At 39.9% G+C, this 22,775-nt stretch overlaps 1 protein-coding gene across 1 annotated transcript in view; it reads left to right on the top strand.

Annotated features, from left to right (window-relative positions):
- The window catches only part of LOC120570049 (polycystic kidney disease protein 1-like 2), a 56,054-nt gene that overhangs the window by 19,997 nt on the left and 13,282 nt on the right, over positions 1 to 22,775 (top strand). Inside the window, exons 9-22 of the mRNA XM_039818278.1 lie at positions 5,676 to 5,813; positions 6,851 to 6,975; positions 8,614 to 8,734; positions 11,698 to 11,829; positions 15,115 to 15,225; positions 15,585 to 15,699; positions 15,824 to 16,014; positions 16,097 to 16,327; positions 16,433 to 16,534; positions 19,359 to 19,537; positions 19,936 to 20,082; positions 20,732 to 20,931; positions 21,162 to 21,388; positions 22,062 to 22,269. Coding sequence (XP_039674212.1) covers positions 5,676 to 5,813; positions 6,851 to 6,975; positions 8,614 to 8,734; positions 11,698 to 11,829; positions 15,115 to 15,225; positions 15,585 to 15,699; positions 15,824 to 16,014; positions 16,097 to 16,327; positions 16,433 to 16,534; positions 19,359 to 19,537; positions 19,936 to 20,082; positions 20,732 to 20,931; positions 21,162 to 21,388; positions 22,062 to 22,269 — 2,227 coding nt within the window. The remainder of the gene's footprint in view (positions 1 to 5,675; positions 5,814 to 6,850; positions 6,976 to 8,613; positions 8,735 to 11,697; positions 11,830 to 15,114; positions 15,226 to 15,584; positions 15,700 to 15,823; positions 16,015 to 16,096; positions 16,328 to 16,432; positions 16,535 to 19,358; positions 19,538 to 19,935; positions 20,083 to 20,731; positions 20,932 to 21,161; positions 21,389 to 22,061; positions 22,270 to 22,775) is intronic.

Genomic DNA, 22,775 nt, shown 5'->3' on the forward strand with positions numbered 1-22,775 from the left:
ACTATATAAAGCTCAAATATGGGCCGTTTACCAAAAATTGATGGCTAATTGCAAATTTGGTAAAGCGTGTCGGACTTTAGGAGCTCCACACAGTCTAACGAGAAGCGACAGCCTGCTGGGCTCCATACCCAGGCGAAGTCACCCTTTGTGGATAGCATCGCCGGGCTCCGCGGCCAGCTGCCGGCATAACTATATCTATAAATAATACATTTACGGTTTTGAATGTCCCAATGTCTTATAAAGCTAACCGTTGTGTCCGTTTGATTTTAAAGGCATTTTTATGAACGCGATTTGAGTCTTTGTAGGACAAGCAGCTGCTTGCTATATGTCCCATTCATTACAATGGGGAAATACCGCAGCTAGCTAGCTACATTTTCGCCATAACTAAATTATATTTACTGTTTGAATTTCGTCACGCCACTTATACAACACATTCCCCAATGTCTTATAAAGCTAACCGTTGTGTCCGATTTGATTTTAAGGCATTTTTATGAACGAACGCGTCTTTGTAGCGACGAGCAGCTGCTTGCTATATGTCCCATTCATTACAATGGGGAAATACCGCGCTGGCTAGCGCTACATTGTCGTCATAACTAAATTATATTTACAGTTTGAATTTCGTCACGCCACTTATACAACATCATTCCCCAATGTCTTATAAAGCTAACCGTTGTGTCCGATTTGATTTTAAGGCATTTTTATGAACGCGAGGCGTCCTTGTAGGATGAACAGCTGCTTGCTATATGTCCCATTCATTACAATGGGGAAATACCGCAGCTTGCTCACTTTCGCATAACTAAAGTATATTTACAGTTTGAATTTCGTTCACGGCATGAATATTACAGGTACCTCAAGGTCTTACAAAGCTTAGCTAACACTTGTCCGATTTCGGATTCCAATTGAATGTATTTTTGTGAATGTCAGAGTTAGGAGGAGGCTAGCTAGCTCTCATTGATGGACTCCATCTCCGCGGATCTATCAATGAGACTCACGGACAAGAGGCGTTTATTTTCCCGATTGTTTGTTTATATAACTCAACACACATACCCATTATAAGATTAACTGGAACCTGCGGGCGCGGTAAAAGATTGCGGGCTACGTCGCTGACACTGCGGTCAGGGTGGCGATGTAGCAACCCAGGCAGCACCAACACCGGCACTAAACTCCGACACACAGTCGGAGAATATTTGCAATTAGCCATCCTTTTCGTAAAGCGGCCCATATTCGAGCTTTATATGGTTGATTTCTCGCATAAAAAGTTTCAGAAGTGAATTTTGTAATGGAATAGCAGAGATCTGCGTGACCTAGCTAGATTCGAAGACTACCTGATCTCAGGTCAGTTGTAGCCTATGTAAATGTTGGGGCGTGACTGTTCTCTTAAGGTTCCGGATTTTGAGATGCTTGCGCAAGCAACTCAGCTTTGTTGGGATTCGCCCGTTTTCAGAGGCAGTTTCAAAATATGAGATTTTCATAGTAAAGGGGTGTCAGTGGGATTTTGAGCTTCTATGTATGTCCTATTTACCCACCAAACTGTCGTTATTCAACTATGACAGGGTAAAATCGGTTTTGCATTCTATCACCCCTTTAAAAGCTTCCCAGTTCTATAAGGCCTCGGTTGATTTTGCCAGCTTAAATGAAAGCTGTAACTTGCAGAAGTAGTTACAGAAGTAATTATTCTTAAATGTTTTGTACCAGCATGTCAATTGTTATTGCAGCAGAAAAATCTGTCCTTGTTGATTCACAGGTGATACCTGTGTATGTCAAGGACCTTTTGAGGGACTGACGTACACTATTAAAGGAAGCTGCCTACCTGATCCCCTTCAATTCAATAAGTATTATTTCAATGTGATAAAAAAAAACGATAAAGTGGAAGAAACCACATCCATATGCATCACCTTTACCCCTCAGATGTACACGCCAAGTTGGCTCAGGTAATTGGAACTGATCATACTCTATACATTTTTTTACCAATCACGTAAAATCACATTGTTTTACTTCTATATGGTTTCACAAGAAAGCATTTGTTTTTAGATGTGTTAACCAAATTATCTATGTATTTGTTCTACCATAGTCTCAGTTGTACTATAGGCTGTAACCCAATAAAGAAAGACACTGATGCAAAAATTCAAATGGATTGTCAAGGAAGGGCACAGTGTCCAGAAATTGTGTGGAACATTGAGGACCCGAGTGACGACAAGGACTGGCCAGTAAGTCTGATAGATGATTTCTAAATTGTTTGGGACTAAAAGATCAGATACTGTTAAATATTACTGTTAAAGTTAATGATTACATGTTAATTAATTTACAGTCGGAGACAAAAGACTGTTACAAAAAAGAAAAGACAAGGCCACTTGTAAAAAAACAGATTGGTGGGACTGTATACACTGTGGCATATAACACTCTTGAATCTGCCAAATCCGATGGTCGTGATGTCACCGTGGTGATAACTTCTGGTACGTTAACTTCTTGTCAGTAACATATAAAAGCTGATATGTGAATTATCTTGCCATTTCTGGTTCAGACCAATTATAAATTGATGTTACAGAGGTAGTAGTTTTCTCATGAATATCCTTGGTTAACTGAGGGACAACATTTCGTTCATGCAAGAAAATTAACTCGCACCATGGCAGAACCACCAGTATTATTGTATTTTGCTGATTTAAATCCAGTTCTGTGTCATAGCACTGTGTATAAATGAACAGTGTTTGGCTTCCCACTGGGGTGCCAGTGCACAGAGGTCCCTGCAGAACAGAGGGTAGAGGTCTTCGAAGATCCGCCAGATGATGCGAAATGCTGCACGGAGGTCTGTCGAAATCCGTCGATCTCGACAGACCTTACACTGCCTACACAATGATGACACAGAGCTGGATTAAAATTGGCAAAGTATCCCTAAAAGGATTTAAATGCTGTTGATCTTCTGTTGTTTTTTTAAACTATTTATTCAATATGAACAAACCTGTTTTTGTAATAATTTGCTACACATTGTTTTTTTCCTTTTATACCAAAGCGGATGTCATACCTTTTTACACAACATACACCATAAAGACATCATCGTCTACAGAGACACCAGCACCAGCAGTTACCATCGGTACGACAGCAAAAGAAAAAACAGCAACCACCGCTGGTCCTGCATCTACATCACCTGACACTGCTAGTTACACCCCTATCACCCCTACCACCGCTGGTCCTGCCTCTACATCACCTGACACTGCTAGTTACACCCCTATTACCCCTACCACTGCTGGTCCTGCCTCATCACCTGGCACTGCTAGTTACACCCATATCACCCCTACCACCGCTGGTCCTGCATCTACATCACCTGGCACTGCTAGTTACACCCCTATCACCCCTACCACTGCTGGTCCTGCCTCTACATCACCTGGCACTGCTAGTTACACCCCTATCACCCCTACCACCGCTGGTCCTGCATCTAAATCACCTGGCACTGCTAGTTACACCCCTATCACCCCTACCACCGCTGGTCCTGCATCTACATCACCTGGCACTGCTAGTTACACCCCTATCACCCCTACCACTGCTGGTCCTGCATCTACATCACCTGGCACTGTTAGTGACATCAGTAACACCCCTACCTCTGCTGGTGCAGCCTCTACATCACCTGATATTAGTGACGCAACTACCACCGATAACACCAGTGACACATCCCCACCAGCAACCACCAACAATTTTGATAGCCTGAAGTGTAGCATATCACCGCACAGTGGAACTATCCTGGATGCTTTTAATATAACTTGCAATACTGAAATTCCTTGTTTTAACTGTCAGTATTGTTTTAGGACTAATAAAGGTAAGTTATGCAGGTTTCTGTGATAGGAAGACTAATTTATCTTAATGTTCAGTTATCACATAACTCGTAAGAGTAGTCTCCCAGAAATCCATTAATCTAACTTGTTTTCTTGTTTGAAAATTGTCAGGTAAGCACCTGCGTTGCAGTAATAACAATGAAGTGAAGTCTGTTTTCCTTCCGCTTGGAGACAGCAGTTCCAATTACAATCTGATTATCACAGCAACTGCAAATAATAGCAGCTTTGTAGCTAGCACCACTCTAACTGCAAAGGTTTGTTAAAAATATGATGATTAAAAATTGGGGGTACTACTAACAGAATGCTCTAAACCTCCTTTATGATACAGTATGGCTTTTTCTCCACAGGTGCAGGGTTTTACAACTGCCTCCGGCTCTTCAGATGATCTTAAGGCTACAGTGGATAATTCTTTGTCTCAGCTAAAGGAACATGGTCTACTGTCAGGTGAAACTGTGGGACAATTGGTCACATCTGTGTCCAACATACTGAACGCTCAATCACATGGATCGGAAAAATCTGATAGGCAAAAAGTAAATGAACTCTCAGACTGTGGATACTTAATATAAATCTATTTTATGTTTCAGAGGCTTCATTTTCAAGACTGCAGTTGCAGTACCCCTGTTTAAGTTAGCTTATTATTAGGTAAAATAAAGATTGAATAATACAGTATGTTTGTCATTAGACCTCAACAGGATATTTGAAAGTTTGGAGAGAAGCAAGGAACAAGGAAGACTCGGGGCAGATAGAATAAAATATATTATAGAATATATTTAATAAGGTACATTTATTGCAAAATTGCTCGAAGACAGTGATACAGTGGGCAACGCCATTGACCTTCATGCGGGAGGCTGGAGTTCAGCTCCCTGCCCTGCCCTCCCTTTCCCAGCGACCAGTCATAGTTACATTGAAATGCCTTCCTGTTCAAGTGAAATCCTCTCACATACACTACTGACACACTCATGTAAACAAAAGTGAAATCTTACCATTTCAGTAGTGTATATGATAGTGTTTAAAGCAACACTAGAGAACTTTTCCTACTTCGGTCCCCCTACAGGTTGGAAGAGGAATTGTCTCATTATGTCTCATTCGAACTACAGATCCGCTACCCGATCTGGCAAACTTGCATAGTGCAGTTATAGCCGGTAGAGAGCCGCAAAGCGAATGCAGAAGTGCCGTTCACCCTGTTACAAGTTGATGAACCACTGAAACGATTTTGGAAACATTATTTTAAGTTACAAAAAGTTCTCTAGTGTTGCTTTAAGTAGCATAAATGAGAGTGTTTCAGTAGTGTATTTGAGTGTTTCAGTAGTGCATTTCAGCATCATGCGTTTCAGTATAGTATGTGAGCATATATTTTTTCAGTAGTGTATATACAGTAAAAGCAATTTTAGTATGAGTGAGAGCATTTCACTTGTATGTTTGTGAGGTAATTGTGAATAATGTCCCTGATGGCCACTCATACTTCTTTCTCAGTTAACTGCAAATGTCTACTGTAAAACATATTCATATTACCGCCCGCTACGTTAACTTAGTGTGCCAGTGAGAGAGAGAGAGAGCGAGAGACAGAGATTGATTCATGTTTACAGATATAACATAAAACTAGGATTAGCCCACCATGTGCATTTCAAATAGTATAATTCTACATTACATTGTACATTTTCTTTTTGATATGAATCTTTTGAACACTAATACTTAAATGTACTTTTATATTCATTCAGTGTGATTTGTATTCATGTGTGTGAAATGAATCAACAAACATATGTTACAATACATGAGGTGGTGGAAGGAACTAGATATTAAAGTTAATAACAAAATAAATCCTAAATGCTTTAATGCTTTTGTCTGTTGAAGCTTCGTGAGAAGATGCTGAACGTAATGATTGACGCAGTAAGTGAAACTCCCATCAACACTCCAGGAGAAGTTCAGGTGATAGCCACAGGACTTGCTGCTATCGTCCTGAAAGGCACTGAGCTCAGCTCCTCTGCTCAGGTACTGTACAGTGAACCCCACACAGAATGAAAAAGGACATTATAGTAGAAAGGAAAACTCAGTCTAGTGCTGCTTTCACTATACAGTTCATTGTTTTTTGTTATTGAATATTGGAATGACAAGGCTGCCTTAGCTAAGCCTTGTAATTTGTATGTGTAAGGATATTAGAAGTGAGATATAAAAAGAGTGGTATAATGTCCTTAATAACAAAATAAATAGTTACTTCTGGTATATAACCTCACATGTCTGTGATTGCGAGAATTGATTATCACCTCCAGGAAGAGGCTTCGTTATTGTTTGCAAAGCTCAGCTCATCTCTTCTCCACATGAATGTGAATGGAAGTGAAGAAAACAAAAATGAAATAAATGCTGCAGCCAGCACCATTGTGGAAGGAGCAAGCAATATCCTGGACTATTCTTCAAATGTGAGTGTTAAACCTCAAGGCCCATTCTGATGGGATTAACTTCTCTTAAGTCCTTTTCACACAGGACTGGTACTACCTGGGCGCCTCTAGTAATTTTTAATAATTGTGGAGGTTGTCTGTGATCTTTATTCCGTGTTAATTTACTATGTCTGTAAAAAATCCCTACCATATTTCGCCAAACAGAGGCTGTGTGATGATAATATCACATGAAAGTTGATGAAAGATTTGACAGAGCCATGACATTTTATGTGGGGGATAATGTCAGTAAATCCAAGTAATACAGACTTTGCTTTTCCTGTGTGAATGCACCGCACAAAACGTGTGTGTGTGTGTGTGTGTGTGTGTGTGTGTGTGTGTGTGTGTGTGTGTGTGTGTGTGTGTGTGTGTGTGTGTGTGTGTGTGTGTGTGTGTGTGTGTTCGGAGGTAATACTAGTCCCGTGTGAATTTGCCTTTTACCAACACTTGGCCTACAATGTTGTCAGGAACAATCAGTTTAGGGACCAGGAGCATGGCCAGTGGTTCACTCCCCAGAATATCCATTTTGTTTTATTTGCAGATGACAAATTAATCAACCACTCCCTTGTTTTGAATGTTTTGTGTCATTCTTTCCAGAAAAATATCTCTGATGCCCTTCTTCTTGCTATGAGCAATACGCAGAGTGCACTGTTAGCATTTAAAGAGGTTAATGGGGGGCCAACTATCATCCAAGAGGCTCATATTGCTGTGTTTGTTAATAGGTAAGTTCCTCCTCAGCAACACGCTGTGACATAGACAGACTTGAAGCGGAAGATCCAAGTTTGGGGAAAATGTATTTCCCTATACTGGGAGATTTTGAAACATTTTAGAATTTTGGGGTGCCCTGCTTTAAATGTAGGCTACCACTTGGTTACTGCTTTTACCAAAAAAAGTTTAGGCCATTAGTGGCTATATTTTTATAATAATTCATTACATTTATATAGCACTTTATCATAGACACTTAGGGCCAGATGTACATACATTTGCGAATGTAGCGTTATCAGCGCCATGGCCAACCCGCAGAAAGCGCACGCTGTGATACATCAGCTTACGTCGTATTTACCAAACCTGCGGCTCATCGGGTAATCAGCGCCTTTCTCTGCCCACTATCCATAAATTGCGCTGTAGCAAAGCATTAAATACTGGTGCTATGATATGGCTGAGTGCAGACTGCGATATTCCCACTGCTGATGCTATGATTGTTTGAAATTATCCTGATGCCAATAATTGTAATGTAGCGAGGAGTTTAATAACTGCTGGAATGGAATGTGAACGCTGAGTCGGAGATTCAGAGATTCAGTCATCTTTGATTTCTTTCAGTAACTGTAATATTGCATGGCTGCTTAATCTGTAACGCTTAATGATTTCGTGTTCACTCAACAGAAAAAGTGTGATCCTTGTGGCAAAAATCTTTTCAGCCCATCTCCTTGGCCTATGTCTTCATCTTGCTCTGATTACTGCTGCCATTTCACCAGGAGGCATATGCGAGGATACCCGCTTGCGGCTGGTTTACACCTGCTTTGAAGAGGCGGAGAATTTTCACCGCAAAATAGAGGCACGCTTTCACAGGCGGTTTTTGTACATACCGCGGAATACATAATTAGGCACACTTCATGCTTCCCCTCCCATCTCTTTATGGGAAACTCCCACTTTCCCCTTGACCCTCCCATGAATGCATATGCGTGACACGGAAAAGCGCAATTTGCCATTTTCAGTTCCCGTGACAGGCAGTCTGCGCTTTTACCTCAGTGCGGCCTGTTTGTACATACCTCGCCATGCTTTTACGTGCACGTTGCGAAACAAATACGCCTGAAGTGGGCGCAAAAGCGTTAGTACATCTGGTCCTCAAAGCACTTCAGTGGGGGGGGACTACTCTCTAACACCACCAGTGTGTAGCACCCACCTGGGTGATGCACTGCAGCCTTACGACGGCAGACGCTCACCACACATCGCTCACCACACATCAGTTTATATGGATAATGCTACCATGAACCTTACTTTTTTGTGTGTGTGTGTGTGTGTGTGTGTGTGTGTGTGTGTGTGTGTGTGTGTGTAGTTTGTCTCTTTGCATATTCCTTTATCATGTCTCACAGTTAAACAAATCTGCTATGGGTTCAGTTAACAGTCATAACTTACTGTTAGAATATATAAAACAAAACTAAATGAATGAGACACTCTACTGAGAGTAATACTTCTCTCCTGCACATCCACTATTGACATCATTTGAGTCTGTGCTGAAATCATTTAGGGGCATGATCCCCAAAGATTGATGCAAACACACCAGTAGTCAAAGTGAAGACAACAAAGCATAATGAACTAACTAACTAACTTATATGAGTCTTTTCATGTCTTTTCCTCAGAGTGACACCGGGAAGTTTGCACACAGAGTCTATATATATTCCCAACAGTTCCAGCCCCACATTTTCTCTCCCAATACTACTCTCTACAATCTTACCTTCAGATGAACCAGTGGATGTACGAGTAAGTCAGGAGTGTGTGTGTTTGGTGTGTTATTGTGTGTTGTGTGTGTGCTACGGCTGTCCACAAAACAGGAGTCAGCACAGTCAGAAATGATGCATCGACTCGGGTGAGAGGGTATCGATGGTTTTCGGTATGTTAGTACATTAATTTGTCATGTGCTCGCAGTCGAGTCCATTTTATTTATATAGCCCAATATCACAAACGTATTAGTTATTAGTTCATGCTTTTTCTTATCTATATTTTGTTTTTTTTGTAAACACTGATGTCTTTCTTTCTACCTACAGATATGAGAAATATAATATTAACTCCCTAACCCAGTCAGCCCTTTCTCCTAAAAACTACACTCCCATACAACTAAACTGCATTCCCAATTTACATTTGAGGGAACCCCTTTTATGTCAGATTACTTTTTATTTTTTTATGTTTCACAAATACATTTCTAATCAAAGTCTCCATAGGTGGTCAGGGTAGATGGATGGGTCAAACAAACACAGGACTTTAACCCAGCAGACTGCTGTTTGTGTCCCGTGGGAAACCAAAAGCCAATGTTAACTTATCGTTACATACCATACATAATTTACGTCACATAGCCTACGCAACATACAGTACTTAACTTGTGTAACTAAAGTTAGGTAACATCTAGAGGCTACTAATTTTAACCCAATCTACGATCTCTATCTAAACCTAATCAAATATTTTTGTTTTAATTCACAACATTAACCATGTGTTTAAAACTGCGACTGTTTCACAACGTGCGCCTGTTGCTAGTACAAGGAAGTGTTGAAAAAAATGTAATTCAGGACAAAATACAGTACAGGCCAAAAGTTTGGAAACACCTTCTCATTCAATGTGTTTCTTTATTTTCATGACTATTTACATTGTAGATTCTCACTGAAGGCATCAAAACTATGAATGAACACGTGGAATTATGTACTTAACAAAAAGTGTGAAATAACTGAAAACTGTGATAACTGTCTTATATTCTAGTTTCTTCAAAGTAGCCACCCTTTGCTCGGATTACTTCTTTGCACACTCTTGGCATTCTCTTGATGAGCTTCAAGAGGTAGTCACCTGAAATGGTTTTCCAACAGTCTTGAAGGAGTTCCCAGAGATGCTTAGCACTTGTTGGCCCTTTTGCCTTCACTCTGCGGTCCAGCTCACCCCAAACCATCTCGATTGGGTTCAATTTTGAATAAACCCCCAACAGTGTCACCAGCAAAGCACCCCCACACCATCACACCTCCTCCATGCGGTGGGAACCAGGCATGTAGAATCCATCCGTTTGCCTTTTCTGCGTCGCACAAAGACACAGCGGTTGGAACCAAAGATCTCAAATTTGGACTCATCAGACCAAAGCACAGATTTCCACTGGTCTAATGTCCATTCCTTGTGTTTCTTGGCCCAAACAAATCTCTTCTGCTTGTTGCCTCTCCTTAGCAGTGGTTTCCTAGCAGCTATTTGACCATGAAGGCCTGATTCGCGTAGTCTCCTCTTAACAGTTGTTCTAGAGATGTGTCTGCTGCTAGAACTCTGTGTGGCATTCATCTGGTCTCTAATCTGAGCTGCTGTTAACTTGTGATTTCTGAGGCTGGTGACTCGGATGAACTTATCCTCAGCAGCAGAGGTGACTCTTGGTCTTCCTTTCCTGGGGCGATCCTCATGTGAGCCAGTTTCGTTGTAGCGCTTGATGTTTTTTGCGACTGCACTTGGGGACACATTCAAAGTTTTCGCAATTTTCCGGACTGACTGACCTTCATTTGTTAAAGTAATGATGGCCACTCGTTTCTCTTTACTTAGCTGATTGGTTCTTGGCATAATATGAATTCTAACAGTTGTCCAATAGGGCTGTCGGCTGTGTATCATCCTGACTTCTGCACAACACAACTGATGGTCCCAACCCCATTAATAAAGGAAATAATTCCACTAATTAACCCTGACAAGGCACACCTGTGAAATGAAAACCATTTCAGGTGACTACCTCATGAAGTTCATTGAGAGAACACCAAGGGTTTGCAGCGCTATCAAAAAAGCAAAGGGTGGCTACTTTGAGGAATCTAAAATATAAGACATGTTTTCAGTTATTTCACACTTTTTTGTTAAGTACATAATTCCATATGTGTTCATTCATAGTTTTGATGCCTTCAGTGAGAATCTACAATGTAAATAGTCATGAAAATAAAGGAAACGCATTGAATGAGAAGGTGTGTCCAAACTTTTGGCCTGTACTGTACATTTTCCTTAAAATGTAATGACGAATGCAGTTTGTATGGGGGTTAGATCCCATTTTTTTCTCAATTTTCAAGTGTCTGACCTGCTAATGGGGTTTAAACAGACCATCATCACCCAGAAAACGGCCGTATATGTTTATATGAAAGCAGCTCATAATGCCCCATAGTTACGTTCCTTGTTAGGCAGCGACCTCTCGTGGCTGAAGCAATTATCGCACAAGGTCAGGTTGGGGTGGTGGATGGATCAAATAAAATAAGGACTTTAACTCAGGAGATTTTAACAGACGTCAGTCTCTGATGCAATGACATCTGTTACATCATATTACATCCTTATTTTAGTAGTTTTACGTGACTCATTTTAAGCACATCCCTGTTGTTTTACTAACCTTAACTAAGTATTTTAGATTTTTGTTGTCTAAACTTAACTAGTTCCGTTTCACAACAGTAACTACTTTTTTAAAACTGCGCCCATTTGTTAAATGCTAAACGCTCACATGATTAAAAACTCCACAGCTGTCACGTTTTAGGGTGAGGTGTTTGAAACAGCCACCGTGGGGTCTCGTGGGGTCTCGTTTTGCAAGAGGTCGCCACCTAACATAAAAACAATTATTGGTTGTTATGAGTTGCTTGCATAACAAGCATATGTATTTTTGGGACACCGTCGACCTATTCTGTCGTTTAGGTATGCGGACATGTTGGGTTTTAACCTACTTTGCTCTTTGAATACTTTTACAGATGCTGAGTTTCAACAAAAATCCATTCTCCTGGAATGAGAGCGGGAACATCAGTGGTCAAATAGGTGCTCTATCCCTTACAACAAAAGATGGCTCCAGTATCCCTGTGGAGAACTTGAGTGAGGATATTAAGGTCAGTGCAGCATCTCAGAATTGTTCTATACTGTGCTCTCCTTCAAAGCATCAAAATGTATTTAAAGCGCCGAAAGAAAAAATACTCAGCTTGCATATATGTGTTCATAAATGGGAATATTTCATAAAAAATATTGAACTAAGCACTTTACCTGTTCTTAATGTGAAACCTTTAGTAGGTGAAACACATTTGGTGAAGACTTACTTTAAAGCCACACGTATGATTAAGTAGCAGTATGTCAGAAGAGCAAAATGTAAATGTCCTACTTAATTATATCTGTACCTGGTACCATGGCAACAACTCTGTACGCTATGCTCATTTACATGTCTGGCAAAAGAAGTACCATGTTTTTAACTTCACAAGAGATACTTGTGCCTCAAAGGCCAAAGTGATAAGTTGAGGCAGGATCATAAGAGCAGACTGAAAATAGTTGTTCTCATAGGAAGCGCTGGTAAGGACTCTCTGCTCCATTACTAATAAACTCATTGCTCTATCGCCATGAGGAGAGCACTTAGGTTAAAACAGGATGTGAGGAGTCTATGCTGTCAGCTGTGCTTCTCAGTCCATAGCACACCTGCCTGTATAGAGATTTTTTTCTCACCCTACTTTGTATCCAGTGCACCCATAATACTAACAGATATTTGCATATAAATGCTGTATCTATAGGCAATGGAAAAATGTTTTGGTATCAGAAGTGTTCTGGTTTACGTTTGTAGTCCGAGTAGAATTGATCAATCACGTTCTAGTCGGCTATGGTTGCATGCAGTTAAACAGTATGTTTGGAGAACAAGCTGAAATGCGATCTTGGAACCCCTTTGGCTATCTTCTAATGATGATTAATCCTTGTGTTGTCTTCCAGTCAACCTTGAAAAATACTTCATTTTTTTTTTTTAATATAATCAGTTTAACAGTTGATCACTTATCAGCAATGGCAGATCTGGCTCTAGAAGACCTTTATGCGCCGGTACAACAGTGCACACGTACACGCACGCAGTGTTGGGAGTAACGGCGTTTAAGTATAACAGCGTTACTAACGGCGTTATTTTTTCAGTAACGGAGTAATCTAATTAATTACTTTTCCCATTGTTGCAACGCCGTTATCGTTACTGAGAATATAAAGTGGTGCGTTACTACAATTTGGTTGAATGAAGCGCAAGGTGTCAGGCTTTGGCTACACATCAGCTGCCTGGAGAGAGCAGGGGTGGGGATGATGACACCCTTGCAAATGCGATGATGATTGGCTGGGTGGGCGGATGACCTGCTCACGCTGTCTCACTGCACGCTCTGACTACCACTAAACACAAGACAGCGGCGGAGACGGAGACACTATGTTAAGGTTAAAATCATAGACTGTCTATGGTTAAAACAAGCAACGCTCGATTTTTCTTTCTTTGACGTTAAAGATGTTATAGAATGTAATAGCGTTATAGAACATAAAAAATAACGTCACGTCACGTCTCTTTCCGCATTCTTTCTACAGCCTTTGATACCAGTTTTGAGGCTGCCAAATAGTACACACGTTAGTGCAAATAAACCTGAGATATCAGGGTTTCAATCTCCACCTCTGAAAAGTACCGCTTCTTAGCCGGATTACGTCTCACCATGTCGTAAATTGTAGGGGCGAGGCCTCAAAACACAGCGGGTTCCAGAAGTAAAAATACAATGCAATTTCTCTATTGACAATTTGGAGTATAAGCCATAAAATGATAACCGTCGATGGTAGACTTAAAACCAGCATGCCGACGTGACTAAGCGATTCTGTATAATCATATAGACGCCAAAAATCATGGGGCACCAACCTTGTTTTGAGATAAACGTCTTTTATTCGCAATGTCTTGGATAAGTACTTCATTACCCACAATCCTGAACAATCACAGTGACGCCTCTGATTGGTGAAACTCATGCTGGTGAGGAAGGGGAGTAGGGGGAGCTGCCTGCACGAACTGTCACGAGGATTTACGACACTGCACGAATCACGATCTGTTCCACGCTTCTGCCGTTAGCCTCCGCCGGGAAGCTAACGTTAGTTTAGCTAACAGCTATTTTGGCTAACCGCTAGCTGACAGCTTGATTCAGTTAACTCAAACTAAACACTGGAGAAAGCAGGCTACAGCTGATGTAACAGCCGTTATATATTTTAACGGTTATTTTCAGGTTTTATATTGAGGGTCTGTTAAAGTTATTACATGCTGTCTCAGCTAGCGGTTAGCCGAATTAGCCGTTAGCTAAACTAACGTAGCTTCCTTTATTCAGTGGTGCGCGTGGTTTATGGTAATGAGTAGTTCCTTCGCTTTGAAATGACGATATGTACACAGTCTTGTACCTTTGACTTTTTTTGGATTTTGTGTTCGTTTTTTCACTCGAAATGGTATGTTGTATGCATATGAGTCACGTACCATCTGGTTAGCCTAATGCATGGTCTAAAACTCTTCATATACGGATTTTTCCAGACGTCAATGGGAGAAATGAATAGGAAATTTACTTCCGGAACCCAAGGTCTCTCAGAGGAGGGGCGTGACTGTTGAGCTCTATAGGGGCGTGATGATTTAAATTACGATGGTTTCCAGGCGCTGCATTTATCAATGTACGACCATTCTTACGCTCTGATTGGTGTGATACGAATGTTTCATGAATCACAGGTGAAGCCTGTCGTAAGATGATTTATTACATCGACTCGGGTGTACTGTTTGGATGCCATGATTCCCTGAATTTAGATGAGATAGACCAATAAAAAAACACTGCAAGGTGTAAACAATAAAGGACAGACAGAAAGTCTAGTTTGTTCATCTTAGCAGTGTGGATGTGTTGTTTATAAGTAGGCCTACATAACCTATTGCATTGATTAACACATTAAAATAATAAATATATGTAAAGTTGTACTTTTCCTTGTCTATCATTTTATGATTAATACAATGAAATAATATCATGAAAATCACAGTATTAAATAAACAAATGCAATTATGTTACACCTCTTGATATGACAAGTAATAAACTACACTTCACTATTTTTTGTTCTTTAGCTATTGGGGGCCCAACACAATTAAATGATTGTGAATTAACATACCCATACAACTATTTATACCTTTTTCAATACTCTTATTTGTGGGATGCATGGAAATATATACAGTATATAATATAAATGGTGACCCTGGAAGGCACACTCTGTTTACTATACTAACTTTTTGTTCAAATGTCTTGACTGCTGATGGTAAGGAGAATCGTTTTACAGTTGTATGCAAAATATGTTATTTGGATGTATTTTCTGGCATTTTGCCTGGTCCACAGATTCTGTTGCTGAGCCCTGTTGGAGAGCAGGTAAACACCTCTATGTTGGACCTGGGGAACTCCAGCACAACGTCCATACACATTCCTGCTGACACTACGCTGGTGTTAAAGGTCCCGTAATATGTTTTTATCTCCACTTCTTAGACGTGTAACACGCACTTTAAAAAACTTATTTCATATGAGCCTTGGTCTACTTTGTCACAATGGACAGTTTTATCAGATTGGCTGTATTATTAGCAAGACACTCTTAGTACAGCCACTACAATTGCTAACATCATAATCTCCTCTACTCTTCTTCTATTTTTGCTAATTGTTTCATTTTTTTCTTCAATTTTGATATCATGAGGCAAAAAAAAAAATCTGTTCTACTGTTTTTAAAATATGGTCGTTGTCTTTGCTTTTGTGGATGCACCAACTATTGCTTTGAGATTTTCGCTGCAACTACAGTATGTCGTTATAACTTTTTAAAGATGGTGCCTTCAAATGATCCTCTACCCTTCAAACTGCTCCTTGGTTATATGGACTACCCCACTGTAACAAATAATGTAGCTATGACAGAAATGCCTCACCAGGGAACAACACAAGGTAATGCATCTCTGCTTAGTGGTTGAGACTTATGTATTTAAATCTAATGCCTTTTAAATTAGATTTTGGATTCATTACTTGAGTACTGTGTGTGTGTGTGTGTGTGTGTGTGTTTCCTATACAGAGGAGAGATACACCTGGCTACTAGACCCTAAAGATTTAAAGGGAAAGACTGGAATGCACTATCTTGTAGTGAGGCCCATTGTAGGTCCGGGTATAAAATCCATCAATGCCACTTTATCAATTACCTCCATCACTACCGCATGCAAATTTTGGGATGAATCAAAATTGGAGTGGAGCACTTATGGATGCAGGGTAAGTACAAGTGATTCCATCTGCTTGTCATGTGTAAAATGTTGCCCAAACTGTAATGCTTTAAATATTGTTGTCTTCCAAGGTTGGTGTTCAGACCACACCTTTAGTCACCCAATGCCTCTGCAACCACCTCACCTCCTTTGGAAGCTCTTTCTTCGTCACTCCCAACCTGGTCGACCCATCACGCACCGCCGAGCTTTTTGGGACTTTTGCTGAGAATCCTGTTGTTGTCTGCTTTGTGGGGTCACTCTTTCTGGCCTATCTCTTGGTGCTTGTGTGGGCACGACGGAAAGACATCCAAGACACAGCCAAGGTACAGTACATCTCAAGTATAATTCAGGAATATAGTAACATTAACCAAGGTGTAATTAACAAAAAGGCATCTTCAAACAAATGTTTTATGTTGGCTGGTTGGCAGGTGAAGGTGACTGTGTTGGAGGATAACGACCCCATGGACGAGTACCGCTACCTGTTGAGTGTCAACACTGGGCATCGGAGAGGAGCCTCCACTTCCTCTCAGGTAAATTTAGATAGATAGATAGTTAGATAGTTTATTGTCATTGCATATCACAACAAAAATAAGATGACACAACCCTAACCCTAACTCTATAGCTGGAAGTTACCAGCTATGCAGCTGTGAATGAGCCAATGATTTAGAAGCATACATGATCATATGATAGCTAATGCCAATCAGCAAATACAAGTGCAACTCCAGTTCTCTGCCTGAATATAGTCTTTAACTGGAAGATAGACGGCCAGGGTGCGATTTGCTGGGGGCAGGGGGTGCGTGGGATTTCCCCATTTCTGGTCAATGTATCCCTGCCTCGCTGAATAATTGTTATCCCCTTGGGGACAAAATGTATCCCCTCCTCAAAGTGATAAATGCTACTTTACCAATAGACCATTATACACCTAAAATAGAAGTATTTTAAGCTAAATAAAGTGCTGTAACGTGAACAGTTTATAGTGCGATAGAACGATAAAATCTGAGTGGCAGTTGTTGGTTGTATTTAGCCACTAAAGAGCTCTCAGCAGCAGTTGTTTAGCCACCAATAGCTGACTGTGATCCGGGTACAGGCACCGCCAGATAACAGTCCTTTCAGGGGCCATGGCGATGACAGTTAAGTTTTGGCACCAAAACGACTAAGTTTAGGATTAAAACACTCCCGAAGAACAAACAAGCGTTTCCTAGGTGAAAGTAGGCTATTTTGTGTTCGCCAGGAAGTGAACTCTGCTCCCCGGCTTGAAAGCGCTGTATTTTATGTCGACACCACGTTGTGCTATTTCATTTGAGATTATTTTCCATTGAATATTGAAGTGCATACATACGTATTTTGGCATGGCTGGCCGAGTGGCACTATATCCATGGTATTGCAAGGGGGATTTAATTGTTGCATGTGTTATTGTGCATGATCAAAAAACATCCCCACCTTTTGCTTTTTTCACGAATCGCACCCTGTAGATGGCTACTCATTAATTTGTTTTATTGCTCTCAATTCCACTTTTAACAAGTACAACTCTAGCCCATAGCTTTTGTTACACTAAATGCAGGCCACCCACTTGTGTTTTATTAAGCCACCCTTTAATTAATGTCGACTGGCTCATAACATGGTGAACATAGTGGAGCAAGTAACAGCTAATGAGCCAGATATTTCCATCAGGAACAAAAATAGAGCAAAAAGGAGAGGGATTGACTTTCGTAAGATAGTGAAAGAAGACTCCAAATGATGCCAATGTTGCTACCACGTTATGCTAACAGTGTTGGGTTTTCCTCGTGTTTTGATGCCATGTGGCCAAAAAGAAAACCATTCTTACAGTTTTAACGCAGAGGGTTGTTTTTTACAGGTGACTGGGGCTGCTTTTATTTGTGAACCTTCTAGAAGGGTTTCTGTCAGCAGATCATTCAAGCTTTCTTTCATTTCATTAAAGCTAACTCCATATTTTGCTTTGGTTTTGCATCAGTTGTCTAATAATCAATATTTTCCATAGTCCAAATCCTGATCAGGGCTTACTTTGCTGGGTGTTTGTATCTGGCTTTTAAATGTCATTGATTGTATAATGTGTATTGTTTGTGTATATTATCTCTTTGATTTTTGGAGCTTGTTAAGCACTTTGGTCAACTATGGTTGTTTTTAAACGTGCTATATAAATAAAATTGAACTGAACTGATTACATTCTGAGAAAATGTTCTGTAACAATGTTTGCTGTATTATTATGATATTTAAACAATTACACTGATTGGCCTATGAAGGGGCAGCTAAACATTGATTTGTCTGTAAATCACATAAAGTCTCTTGAACTCTCTGAAGTAATTATCCTTATTTGTCAGTTCTGCAATTTTTTATTTAATTGCATTGAATAGCCAAAGGTCTGTGTTACAATATTTGTTAAGAGTTTTAGTTGTTTATTAGTCAAAGTGGAGGTCTTGCTGGTTGCAGCCAGAGTCTCCACTCCTACTCTCCATTACCCTGTATCAGGGATCGACCGATACTATTTTTTCAAGGCCAATACCGATTATTAGTAGTTAATGAAACCGATAACCAATATTTGGAACCAATATGCATTTACAGTGAAAATTAAAATATTTAAGTCAAAATTAAGATTTTGGAATGTTACAAACTCCAACACAAAACTTAGTTTAGATGCTTCAAGCAATTATTTAAAGGTGCCCTGCCACACGTATTTCATTACTTTGGGGTAATATCTGAAGTTCTACCATGGACTCTGAAGTTCTACCATGGACTCTGAAGTTCTACCATGGATTGACTAACAGCTAGCCAATGAGAGCCTGGCTATCAGCATCTTTTAGCGCAACTGGGCGAGCTCATGAATAGTAATGAGATCAGGCAACACCACGTCAGACTGACCAGCTTTTGTAATTGGCCTGATTTCTCTGCTTATTTATTTTCAGTGGCTAGAGCTGACAGAGGAAGTAGCAGTTCATTTTCACATTCATAACATAACACATATGGACCTAACATATTTAAAATAAATACACCTTTAATAAATTAGAAACTTTCAACATAAAACACAGTAAAAGATAGTCAGATAGTGTTGTGGGCGGGACATTAAGTCAGTCTCAGTGGTGAGTAAAACCGAATCAGAGGGACTGACACAGAGCTGTAGCGCAGCCAGAGTAGCGCAGTTTTTTAATTAACTTTATCAGTTATCAGGCAAATAAAACGCTGAAACAGATAATCTGCAAACTGCCAAAAAAATGTTCAGATAATCGGCCAGGGCTGATAATGGGTCCATCCCTACCCTGTATACATGTAAATAAAGTGGTTGTATTACAGTTTTGGACTTTTCAGTTTTCAAATATTAAACCTACTGAATTGTTTTAGGTGACAATCACTCTGCTGGGTGCAGAGGGAAACAGTGAACCACATCACCTGACGGATCCAAAGAAATGTGTGTTTGAGAGAGGTGCGGTGGATCTGTTCCTGCTAACTACACCCTTCTCCCTGGGAGAGCTGCAGGGCATCAGACTGTGGCACAACAACTCAGGGAGCCATCCTGCCTGGTAGGCAAAGACAGAAATGTCAGAGCCACTCAAAAAACATCCTCACAATATATGCATTTTCTACCTCATTAGAAGTTATTATAATAGCCACATGTTGTAGTAGTTGTCACGACCTAGAACACCGTGAACATGGAACATAATGTGAGTGCAATATGTCTTGGCTTACAATTATCCTGACGTTGCAGATGATTACTTGCTCTTCTTTGCAAAGAGAACACAGTCATGAAATATAATTCAGATGTCATTTTAATGCTCCTATAGATTAACAACAGACCCTCTTTAAGGTCTGTTTAGCAAACAATTGTGTCATTTAGGTGTACTTTCTCAAGGCTGGCTTTTTTTAAGTTTAAAAAATTATACATTCTTTACATTTGCACTAGTTTTTCTTTTTTTTTCAGGTATGTAGGCAATGTCATGGTGCAGGATTTACAGACGGAGCAGAAATGGCATTTTCTATGCAACTCCTGGCTGGCCATAGACATGGGTGATTGTTCCCTCGATAAAATTCTTCCTGTTTCGACAGAGATGGATTTGAAGAGGTTCAGGTAAGGTAAAAGCGTTGAGGTACCGGCCAGCAAAATTATATACACAAGCACACTATTAAAGTCTAAAGGATGAATGTACCCAAACAGCGATTTTTCATTCATCGAATGAAATTAAATTATTTTATCTTCAATAGTTTACGACAAGCCCGCTGTTTTAAAATAAGACAATCACATATGAAAACCAGCAGGCAGGATGTAGCTTTCAATTAAGCTCCCACTCCCCTTCTCCAACGTGCATTACCTTTCATGAAAGCAAATCAAACGGAGACAAGTTAAGTGTCTGCAATACATAAAAAAGCAACCATAACCCGGGCAATCCTGACATTTATTTGTTTTAGTTTTTTGTTACAATTGTTGCCAAGGACAAAATCTATTTATGAATACAAAAACTGTAAATGAGCAAAGAAGGCTATTTATATTTACCCTGGTCTGTCTAGATTTTCATCAGATTTGGCAGCAGAGAGATTAATAATTAATTTGAATGAAACTAAATTTAAGTTGAACTTTACTTGAAATATAATGGAAGAGCTATGCCGAGTTTAAGCAGCGATTTAATGACTGAGAGATTTTGTTTTAAATGTGATGAAGGTTTGAAGTGTTTTTATTTTTTATTTCACAGTGTTACCCCTTGTTCCTTTTTATTTTCCAGCAACTTGTTCTTTATGAAGACTACAAAGGATTTCGGTGACAGACACCTCTGGTACTCTGTGATCAGCCGCCCACCGAGCAGCACCTTCACTTGTGTTCAGAGAGTTTCCTGCTGTTTCACCCTGCTGCTCTGTACCATGCTGACCAGCATCATGTTTTATGGCATCCCAAAAGATCCCTCTGAGCAGACCATGGACCTGGGTACAACACATTTTCATCACAGTTCAAAATATTGTAAACTAAACTTTAGAGTTGCTGGTTGTTTGCTGTACTCCTGTGTTCATAAAAGCAACCATACATGATTACTAATTACATAAGAAGCCAAAAAACAGCATTTTAAGACAAAATACATATTTATGAATTTGTGGACGACAAAAACATTGAAAAAAAATGTCTTGTACAATGTCTTTTATGCCTCTCTGTTTTTTCAGGTCACTTTGAGTTTACCTGGCAACAATTCAAGATTGGAGTTCAGAGTTCCCTCATTATGTTTCCCATCAATATCCTTATTGTTACCATCTTCAGAAACACACGTCCTCGGGAGACATCTTGCTGCAAGCGCAAAACCGAAAAACCAGAGGCGCTTGAACAGACCTTTTTCTCACAGACAGCTTCCACCGACATGAATGTCAATGTCACTTTAGACACTGTCATCAAGGTAGGTGCTTCATGTTTTTTCATGTGGTAAGTAACTATTTAAGGTTTTGGCCTTCAATATTGAAGGGCTGCTTAATTAACTGCATCCAAATTATGTAAAAAACACTTTTATGACACCCCCCATGTACATATTCAAAAGTGACTCTGTATGATTATAATTAGTGCACTGCCCGTTCAAATTGTGCCTGTTTGGAACGGGCCGATTGCTTGGCCTATGGTATTCCTGCTTGTGTAGCTTTCTCCAGAACCATTGTACCCCAAACTTACTTACAAAAGCACCCCACAGATTTTACTAACAAAATATCACAATTAAAATGTTAAGTAATCACAGACCTTTAGGCACTGCGCCATGCGTCACCCAATCCGTCCCGTTAGGAGAGGCAATCAGCAAAACTCAGTTTAGTTTATTTCACAGTTTATTAATATCCACTATACAATGCTGTCCAAACTGCTCCGAATTCCAAAACCCAAGTTCATTGGGTACCCAGGGAACCAAGTGTGAAGTGAATTGGATGAATGGTTCATGAGATATTTCAAAGAGACACACACAAAACAGAAATACATACAGAGAATCCCCGATTTATTAGAGAGATGTATATTACAATTACATATATTATATTGTATGTTATTTTATCTGGGGGAAAAAAACTTTGTATTTGAACATTTTCTCTCAGGATATCACAAGAATTGCCCATTCACTGTCTAAGACCGTGAAAAGCAACATACCATGCACAGAGTCCAAGTTTGGGCCTGGACAACCAGTTGATATCAACGCTGTCCTTTCTGTGGTGGAGGACTTCATCAAACAGAATCACAAAGCCAGTGACACCGCCCAGCCCAAAACTCTGAGCTCTGGCAACCTCGTTCAGCCTCAGCTACCAGGTGTGTGTGTGGGATGGGGGATACTGTGATATTTTACTGTATACAATTCTGTCTGTATTGTTCTTATAGTATAGGCTGAGGTGAATTTAACTCTTATGTTGTCTTCCCGTTGACCATGAACTTGTACTTCCGGGTCAAAATTCAATTATTATTTTTTTTAAATGCTTTTTACACTTTTTTTTTAAAGTTTTTGTCAATTTTTTCAACGACAAATATGACTATTTAAGATCAGATGATGTTGAGTGAATCACAGACTGGTTTATGTCAAAGATTAGTCAGGATACTGTATTAAAAACATTAAAAAAAATTTTTTTAAATGCTATGAAATTGAATAAAACAACCATAATACAATGGAAGTGATCTTTAATTTTACCTGCGAAGAATGTTGTATTGGTCCCATACAGCGTACATCCATGCATCCAAGTTATTTTTGGGCAATTTGGTTAAAAAGAAACCCATATTTCTGATTAAAAAAAACTTTGAAAATGGGTCAAATGTGACCCTGG

The sequence above is a fragment of the Perca fluviatilis genome, chromosome 12, assembly GCF_010015445.1.
Source record: "Perca fluviatilis chromosome 12, GENO_Pfluv_1.0, whole genome shotgun sequence".
NCBI classification, from domain to species: Eukaryota; Metazoa; Chordata; class Actinopteri; order Perciformes; family Percidae; genus Perca; species Perca fluviatilis.